General features: G+C 52.4%; 1 protein-coding gene across 2 annotated transcripts in view; it reads right to left on the bottom strand.

Moving 5' to 3' along the window:
• Nucleotides 1–10000, bottom strand: part of LOC139753238 (uncharacterized) — a 126454-nt gene that overhangs the window by 15347 nt on the left and 101107 nt on the right. The window contains exon 1 of one of the 2 annotated variants that reach the window (XM_071669470.1): nt 2877–3586. The exons of the other annotated variant lie outside the window; for it this stretch is intronic. Coding sequence (XP_071525571.1) covers nt 2877–2885 — 9 coding nt within the window. The 5' untranslated portion in view covers nt 2886–3586. Of the gene's footprint in view, nt 1–2876; nt 3587–10000 lie in introns of those variants that run through there. 2 annotated transcript variants of the gene reach the window in all.

Genomic DNA, 10000 nt, shown 5'->3' with positions numbered 1-10000 from the left:
CACACACACACACACACACATGCAGAGTACGAGCTTCCGATGTGTTGTGGATGGCATCGATGCTCGTAATTCACGGAAGGGTTCGAATCCTGGCCGTGGCATGCTGCCCACACTCAGTCTAGCTGTTCATCATGGCCATAGTTTAACCTCCCACGTCCGTATCCCAGACCCACAGCCACGTCCCGCCATGAAAAGGAGACGTACAGGTGTGGGTCTTCAGACCCCAGCCCCGAAAACCCTCGGCCAGGCCCATTGTCCATTTTCTTTCAGACCCAGTAGAACGGTTTCCCGTTTTCCCATTTTTTGCTCCCCCCCGCCATTTGGACCGTCCAGGGAGGGAAAAAAAAGAGAAAGAAAAAACAGCAACAGCGTCTCCTGAGAGGCAGGTAATTTTTTTTCCCTCACACACACACACACACACACACACACACACACACACACACACACACACACACACACACACACGCTCTCTCTCTCTCTCTCTCTCTCTCTCTCTCTCTCTCTCTCTCTCTCTCTCTCTCTCTCTCTCTCTCTCTCTCTCTCTGTATATCTGTCTATCTATCTACATCTATCTGTCTGTCTCGCAACTCTCTCTCTCTCTCTCTCTCTCTCTCTCTCTCTCTCTCTCTCTCTCTCTCTCTCTCTCTCTCTCTTTCTCTCTCTCTCTCTCTCTCCCTCTCTCTCTCTCTCTCTCTCTCTCTCTCTCTCTCTCTCTCTCTCTCTCTCTCTCTCTCTCTCTCTCTCCTTTTTTTAACCTAAGCAAGGAGGATCACGCCCCGCGGGACTGGCGGGAGCAGCGCACGGTACATCACCACACACGGCTTCATTCTTTACAGCAAGACGTCTCAACTTACCCCCGACTCCGTCTTCACTCCTCCCTCCCTCCCCGGCGCCCGAGTCAGTAGCGTACGCCCACTTGCCGTTTTCTTTATTGTATCGTCGCTGGCGCGTGATTCATTGGCCTTCCACGTTATGAAAGCGGAGGTAGGTGTGTAGGGGGGGGTAGGGGGTAAGGGGGAAGGGCGTAGATACGCATGCGCCTCTCTAGCGGCGTTGGCGTACGCTAAACCGACGCCCACGGAGGGAGGTGCGGTTGACCGAGGCTTCGATGCCCCGGTACTTGGACCGGTTGTCCGGATACCCCCAGCGTTCGCCGTCCGGATAATCGAGGCAAGATTACCGTTACCGGAATCCTTTAACCCCCCTCCCCCCACTCCTCACCTCCTCACCCCCATTCCATCCCCTTCCTCCACCATCAGGAGAGAGAGAGAGAGAGAGAGAGAGAGAGAGAGAGAGAGAGAGAGAGAGAGAGAGAGTGTTGCGAGACAGATAGATATAGATAGATAGACAGATATACAGAGAGAGAGAGAGAGAGAGAGAGAGAGAGAGAGAGAGAGAGAGAGTTGCGAGAGAGACAGATAGATATAGATAGATAGATATACAGAGAGAGAGAGAGAGAGAGAGAGAGAGAGAGAGAGAGAGTTGCGAGAGACAGATAGATATAGATAGATAGACAGATATACAGAGAGAGAGAGAGAGAGAGAGAGAGAGAGAGAGAGAGAGAGAGAGAGAGAGAGAGAGAGAGAGAGATGTTATAAGGGCTTAGGCCCTTCTGGGATCTTAGAGTGAGGAGAGGGGTTGTGGCTGGGTGGATGAGGGGGATTCGAACCCAGTCGTACCCCCAGGAGACCATAATACCGAGTTGGTGCTTGAACTTTCCTTGTTAAGTGGTACTTAAGCGCCAGGGCTTGTTGGGTGGAGTTAGTGCCTCCCCCCCCCCCCTTCAACCTCCTCCCCCTTCAACCTCCCCTCCTCCCCTTCCCCTCCCCCCCCCCCTTTAGCGAAGGCCAGAGGTGGCTGTCACACAGCCTCTCTTGGGCGAGGCACGTGATCTGTGCCTGTAATGGGTGGTGGTGAGGGGTTGGGGAGGTGGAGGTGGTGGAGGGGACCTTTCTTTCTCTCTCCTCCTCCTCCCTTCCCTCTCTCTCTAGTTGATCCGTCCCTTTAATGGGAGAGGGGTGGAGGTGGGAGGGGACCTTTCTTTCTCTCCTCTCCTCCCCCTCCCTTCCCTCTCTCTCTAGTTGATCCGTCCCTTTAATGGGGGGGAAGGGAGGGACCTTTTCCTCCTCTCCCCCTCCTCCCCCTCCTTTTTCCATAACAATGAATGTTAATTTAGAAGTGGAACTTTTTTTTTGTGTGTTCATAAAGTTACGTTTATATGTGGAGTTGTCGTGTGCCATCGTGTACTTCTTTGACCCTGCTATGTGACCTTTCTTCATTCTGTGACCTTACCTTTATTATGTGACCTTACCATTATTCTGTGACCCTACCTTTATTCTGTGACCTTACCTTTATTCTGTGACCCTACCTTTATTCTGTGACCCCTACCTTTATTCTGTGACCTTACCTTTATTCTGTGACCTTACCTTTATTCTGTGACCCTACCTTTATTCTGTGACCCTACCTTTATTCTGTGACCTTACCTTTATTCTGTGACCTTACCTTTATTCTGTGACCTTAACTTTATTGTGTGACGTTTTCATTAGTAATAATTTCCAGTAAAGACACATAAGAGGTATTGTATACACGGACTGTGTATACACACACTGCTTCATGGAAAGGTATGTCCATAACCACACTGTCAACGCTTGACGTGGGCAAGTTGCTCCGCGTAAAGTGTGGCTAAACACTTGACGTGGGCAAGTTGCTTCGCGTAAAGCATGGCTGAGCACTTGACGTGGGCAAGTTACTCCACCGTCGAGTTAGGCAGAGTGAACCAAAGCTGGTAACATAGGGTTAGCTCACGACACACTACCCAAGTGTCTGGTCTGATTTAAGACGCCAACTTGTGTTCTCGTGTCAGAGCCAACACTCACCCTCATCATGGTCTGTTGGGCTGGTTAACCTATGGTGGTTAACCTTGGCCAATCCCCCGTGTGAAGCGCCCACACTGTGATCATCCCGGCTCATCCCCAGTTTTCTACATGAGGCGTCTGCATGTAATGTGTGATCTAGAATTTGAGTAAATTCTAGATCACACACACACACACACACACACACACACACACACACACACACACACACACACACAGAGCTAACACGAACCAGAGGGGAATATGGGTCTAATCTTGAAGCAAGGCAGATTGCGAAACATCAAGACGTCATCTTCAACACAAGAGGTCAGTCCCAAGTGGTCCAGTAACACACTGAGGGGACGTGATGCAACACGAAGACGTAAACCAACTGGGTTCATAAGACACCAGACGTAAACTGGAATATATGGACTTCACTACACACGGACCAGGTTTTTCCCGGGGAAGGGGGCCTGTGAAATTTACAGTGAAGGGGAAGGGACATGGGCACCATGAACCCCAGGTACAGAAGGGAAGTATGGAAACAGAGGACAAACGTGTTTGTCAACAAAGTATACGGGATCAGTCTGGAGTTTACCATCGCTTTGTTAAGACGACACCAGAGGAACACAAACAAGCCAACCAGGAATTAAAAGGGTTACGGGCGCAAGAAGTGAGTATACGAGGGTCAGAGAGAGAGAGGAGGGAACAAGGAGTAAACTGGCAGTTACAGAGAAGTTAAAGAGGCTAAGTGATTCACAGCGAAGAGTTGTAGAGGGATATATATATATATATATATATATATATATATATATATATATATATATATATATATATATATATATATATATATATATAGTCTGTGTGTGTGTGTGTGTGTGTGTGTGTGTGTGTGTGTGTGTGTGTGTGTGTGTATGTATGTGTATGTATGTGTGTGTGTGTGTGTAAGTATCTGTCTGTATTGTACGTAAGGGGTGGGAGATGGTATGGAGGTGCATACTGTGGGGGAAGGGGGGATATGGTGGGGTGTTTTGTACACTGTAAGGGGGAAGGGGGCAAATGGGGGAGTTATACACTCGTCTTGCCCCCCCAGCCTGGAGAGAGATAGGGTGACTGAGGTGTTGGAGATTCAGAGGTGGGGAGGGTGAGTGGGACGACCCTACCAAAAGACGCCTTCTCCCCCTTCCTTCCCCATCATCCTTCGCCACCACTCCGTGAGTCCTTCCCCTCACTCCCCTTCCCCTTCCCTCCTCCTCCTCCACTTCCTCCTCCGCACACTCTCCCCTCCCTCCACCACCACCACCACCACCACCACAACCACCATCTTCGGATTTCGCGAGTCAATCACATGGAAAATCCTGGAAATGATATTCTCTGCTCGGTCTGGAACTCCTCTTCCAGACCCGGGCCATGGAAGGCCATCACCCACCCTCTCCCTCGTGAGCTCTTCCAGACCCGGGCCATGGAAGGCCACCACTCACGCTCCCTCGTGAGCTCTTCCAGACCCGGGCCATGGAAGGCCACCACGCACCCTCTCCCTCGTGAGCTCTTCCAGACCCGGGCCATGGAAGGCCACCACTCACGCTCCCTCGTGAGCTCTTCCAGACCCGGGCCATGGAAGGCCACCACTCACGCTCCCTCGTGAGCTCTTCCAGACTCGGGCCATGTTGAACTTCTTCTGCTACTTTATAACCTTGACTTTCATCTTAATCCATACCTGGCCGCTGGCCACACTCCCAGGGGCCACCCCGAGCCACTGGCCACAGTCCCAGGGTCCACCCCGAGCCACTGGCCACACTCCCAGAGGCCACCCGAGCCACTGGCCACAGTCCCAGGGGCCCACCCCGGCCACTGGCCACAGTTATGGCCAAGCCAGCCTTGCGCCAGCGATTCGATATCAATCTCAATGATGCTGGAGATTGAGAGAGAGAGAGAGAGAGAGAGAGAGAGAGAGAGAGAGAGAGAGAGAGAGAGAGAGAGAGAGGACCTACCACCCACGGGCACCTCCCACTGGATTCTGCCCTCGGAGAGAGAGAGAGAGAGAGAGAGAGAGAGAGAGAGAGAGAGAGAGAGAGAGAGAGAGAGGCATTGGGCCAGGCAGGGGGGCCCAAGTCACACCAGTCAGTCAGGAGGCAATCGGTCGAGAGATCCACAAGAGCAGTGATTGGCAGGCGGTCATCACCTGCCACCACGGCCTCAGGACAGTGCTCTACCCAACAACAACCCCCCAGCCTCTCTCTCTCTCTCTCTCTCTCTCTCTCTCTCTCTCTCTCTCTCTCTCTCTCTCTCTCTCTCTCTTGCAGGACACACACACACACACACACACACACACACACACACACACACACACACACACACACACAGAGCGCCGCCGCCTTAATGGAGAAGGGGATATAAACGCCATCATGAACGTCTTAAATACGTGTGCTAGAGATTCGTCCTGACGAAGGCGCTGACGGTGCCGTGGTGCAGGACTTGAGGCAGACGGAGTTGTGCCTGGGTTACGTCTTTTGTGGCGAGTCTTGAGTCTTTTCTTTTCCCACTGCGATTATGTTCTATCGTCTTTTGTGCATTCGTGTCTATTTTTTTTATAATATATATATATTTATTGATGGATTTCGTCCTCTGATTCTTCATGTTTGATCGTGTTTTGTGTTCGTCGTCATATTAATGTTGTGTGGATCACATGTGTAGTGTGTGTGTGTGTGTGTGGATCACATGTGTAGTCTCTTGTGTGTGTGTGTGTGTGTGTGTGTGTGTGTGGATCACATGTGTAGTCACATGTGTAGTGGTCGTGTGTGTGTGTGTGTGGATCACATGTGTAGTGGTCTTGTGTGTGTGTGTGTGTGTGTGTGTGTGTGTGTGTGTGTATGGATCACATGTGTAGTCTTGTGTGTGTGTGTGTGTGTGTGTGTGTGTGGATCACAGGACCCCTTGTCGTGTCCCGGGCCCTTGTCTCTGCTCACACCAGGGACCTGGGTGGCTGTATCCTCACGCTGCGGCGTCTAACGGAGGCGGTGGTCTGCTGACGGAGGCGGTGGTCTGCTGACGGAGGTGGTTTGCTGACGGCGGTGGTGGTCTGCTGACGGAGGCGGTCTGCTGACGGAGGTAGTATGCTGACGGAGATGATGGTCTGCTGACGGAGGCGATGGTCTGCTGACGGAGGCGGTGGTCTGCTGACGGAGGCGGTGGTCTGCTGACGGAGGCGGTGGTCTGCTGACGGAGGCGGTGGTCTGCTGACGGAGGCGGTGGTCTCGCCGTCTTCTGACGGAGAGGAGGGAGGGAGGGTGGGTGGGTGGGTGTGTGAGGGAATGGTGGCTGGTGAGGGGATGGGTGAGGGGATGGGAGGTGAGGTGATGGGTGAGGGGAGGTGATGGGTGAGGGGAGGTGATGGGTGAGGAGGTGGGAGCTTCACTGGCCTCTTTCCTCTGATGTGGTTCTGCCTTTATGTCCGCCATTACCGTCACGGTCTGGCGCTGTGATGTGTGGCAGCGCGCACACACACACACACACACACACACACACACACACACACACACACACACACACACACACACACACACACGCTACCATCCCAGCATTTTTACGCCGATCCCAACACTGCGCGACCCACTTCAATTATGTCCCCCTCTTTTTTGTTTGTTTCGTTCTTGTCTTCTTCTTTAGTACCTTTATTACTCTCACCCAGGCTCTCGGGGACACCCGCTGCAGTAGGGGGGAAGGGGGTTTAGGTTACTTATTGCAGAGATATAGTTGTTGTTATTGTTGTTTTTATCTTCTCCCAACCTTGGCTTTCAAGTAATTGGTGTTCATCTCGATGGAAAACATCCAGGTCCTCGTCTTGGGCTAAGTGTGTGTGTGTGTGTGTGTGTGTGTGTGTGTACAATGATTATCCGATGGCCTTTGATTTCCTCTCCGTTAACACTGAGCTCAGGCCCGGGCAGAGAGACACACACTCCGATCCTCTGCGTCATTAGGATCTTATCCACCATTTGGCTATATGTGACATGGTCCAATATATCGTTGTCTAGATCGTCTGTCTTGCTTCCCCGACGCTCGTATGGATATGGGATGTTTTGGTGTGTCGTCCCTCAGACACGATCCTCCATCTTGTCCACCTTTCTTCCTCACATATGACCCTTCTCTCTAAAACCCTCCCTCCCTTCCCTCCCGCTTCATTCTTCACGGCGGCCTCCTCCTCCTCCTCCTCCTCCTCCTCCTCATTTTCTTTCATGCGTCCTTATTCTCCCTCATGCCGCCCTCGTTTCCCCGTCATGCCTCATTTATGTCGGTTTCCCCTCACCTCACTACTACGCGACCTTCTCTTTCCTCTCTCTCTCTCTCTCTCTCTCTCTCTCTCTCTCTCTCTCTCTCTCTCTCTCTCTCTCTCTCTCTCTCTCTGTGTGTGTGTGTGTGTTCGGTTCCTCCTGTGTTATGGCTGTCTTGGTCTGTGTAAGTCCCAGGACGCCCAGGATTACTATTACTTGTGTCCCCTCCCGTCGTACCACCACCACCACCAGACCCACTTTGTCCTCTCCACCAACACCAGCAGACCCACTGTCCCCTCCACCAGATCCAACTCGTGTCTCCACCATCACCACCATTCGCCAGGCAGCAGACCCACTGAACCCGCACCCACCCCCACCCTGACGTGGCTGGAGGCAACTCAGGTCTATTCTTTCATCATTTCCAAAGCATCTGCTGCTGTCAAGACCCACTCCCCAGCCCCAGGCTCCTCCACTCCTGCGGTAATGTTCTCCTTAATTTCTGACGTCTTCAGGTCCGCTCGGCTTCCCAACCTGGCGTTATAGTCAACATAAGGGGGAGCGGCTGGGCGGGGGAGGCAGTTTGACCTCACATTACTTGTTGACTGTTGCATTCAGTCAGTGTGTCACCTGATTGGAGATGTTTTAATGGGGTGATTAGAGGGGGAGGGAGAAGAGAGATGGGTCAGAGGAAAGGGATGGTTGGAAATGGAACAGAAGACAGAGACTTTCTAACAGTTTAGGGAAGACAGAATCTTAACAGCATGTAAGAGGGCAGCAGCACCCGCATCCTTCGTAATAGATGACAAGATACCATTCCGTCGACAGCGGGGTAGTCTCTGTAGATCCACCGGCTCTCTTACGACAGCAGCGAATGACGTCCTACGCAGAATGTGACGACCCTCTCCACCACATACACATACAACACCACCACCTCGACCAACGCTGCCGAGATGGGCGTGAATGGCTTTATTGAGGGAGTGTGGACGACTTTCATTGCCTCTGGTGTGGTAGTTCGGACGAGGCAAAGGGCATCGCTGGATCCAAGCCGGGAACACCGTCACCAGAGGAGCTGTTGACGTGGGGAGGGAGCTGTCGGGTCGTCCCTCCTGGTGCGTTGGATCATCGCGTATTTCTCGTTTTTCTTCAGGCGAGCGCAGCAGAAATGGTTAGGTGGGTGAGTGATGCGCAGGCTTCGTTAATCAAGGCGAGGGGTTTGACTTCCCCCGCACGACGGTACGGCACGGCACGGCCCTTGAACACGACGGTGCGACCCTTCAACACGATGGTACGACCCTTCAACACGACGGTACGGTCCTTGAACACGACGGTGCGGTCGTCACCACGACGATACGACCCTTGATCACGACGGTACGGTCCTTGAACACGACGGTACGGCCCTTGAGAGCGACAGTGCGACCCTTGAACACGACGGTGCGGCACGACCCTTGAACACGACGGTACGACCCTTGAACACGACGGCACGACCCTTGAACACGACGGCACGACCCTTGATCACGACGGTACGGCCCTTGAGAGCGACAGTGCGACCCTTGAACACCACGACGGTATGGTCCTTCGGCAGATAGGTGCGGCCCTTGGGGCTGTGGGAGTCTCGGGAGTGATGGTCCCTCGTGCTCAACCCTCTGTTCCTTAATCCCTCCTTCCACCAGGAGGGACTGAACCGAAGACAGCGGTCTTGGTAGCCTTGGTTCTGCTCGCATTCCCATGAAAACCTCCCCCTCCTTCCCCACCCCCAATACGCCCCTCCTATTCTCTCATACCCTGCAGCTGTAAGGGGCGCGCGGGGCGGGCGGGCGCGCACACAAACGCTTCTGGTTAGGAGCGGACCTGAGAACTGCCGTCATCCAACACCTCCTCCTCAACCTCCTCCTCCCTCCCTCGTGATGGCGCCCCCCGGGTGTGACGTGGGTCCTTGGTGGAAGAAGAGTCACACACACTCCCACCCTTCCCCTCCTCCTTCCCCTCCTCCCCGGAACCCCCCCCCCCCCACACGAGACTCTTAAAGACGTTTTCTGCAAACTCTCAACAAACTGTTCTCGCTTTTACGGTGACAGCAAGTCTCCTTAAAGTGTCCTAACTCGTAAGAGTGAACGACCACTGGTGGGGAGGAGGGAAGGGAAGGGGGGATGATTAACTCCAGTAACTTTGGAAACCGTTTAAAAGTAATGAGAGAGAGAGAGAGAGAGAGAGAGAGAGAGAGAGAGAGAGAGAGAGAGAGAGAGAGAGAGAGGAGAAAAAAAAGGTTCAAGTTGAAATGGTTGTTTAGTTGTGACGTAGCCTTCAGGACCCACACACACACAAACACACACACACACACACACACACACACACACACACACACACACTCCGTCGTGGAGCAACAGTATGTTAAGAGAGAGAGTAAGGCCACGCCATCTGCAAGGAGACGTACGAGTCGTGTGGTGAAGACTCGTGTGTGCACCACGCCAGCCAACTGGTGCAAAACTACGATGGAATTTTTCCTTTTTAAGATCCTGTGGTGAAAAGGATGGCGGGGGGGATGATTCATTTTCTTTTATTCTTCCCCCCTCCTCTCTCTCTCTCTCTCTCTCTCTCTCTCTCTCTCTCTCTCTCTCTCTCTCTCTCTCTCTCTCTCTCTCTGGAGGCGGAAATAAAGAAATCTTTCATCCCCCACAGCTGCTCTAGGTTGAAGAAGGTATTCTCTGTATATCTTCGTCTGTACAGTTTTTCTCTTTCACAGACTTTATGAGGTGTACATTGTCTGTGTCAGACTCGTAGTGTTAATGACTCAAGACTTGAGATTGACTTATGAATTTAGTTTCGTCATCATTAGAATGGGCCTTTGATTTAGATATATTTATGTATAGCTATCTATCTATC

The sequence above is a fragment of the Panulirus ornatus genome, chromosome 14 (genome assembly GCF_036320965.1).
Source record: "Panulirus ornatus isolate Po-2019 chromosome 14, ASM3632096v1, whole genome shotgun sequence".
Classification (NCBI taxonomy): domain Eukaryota; kingdom Metazoa; phylum Arthropoda; class Malacostraca; order Decapoda; family Palinuridae; genus Panulirus; species Panulirus ornatus.
The sequence above is the reverse complement of the archived record's forward strand: the minus strand, read 5'-3'. Positions and strand labels throughout refer to the sequence as shown.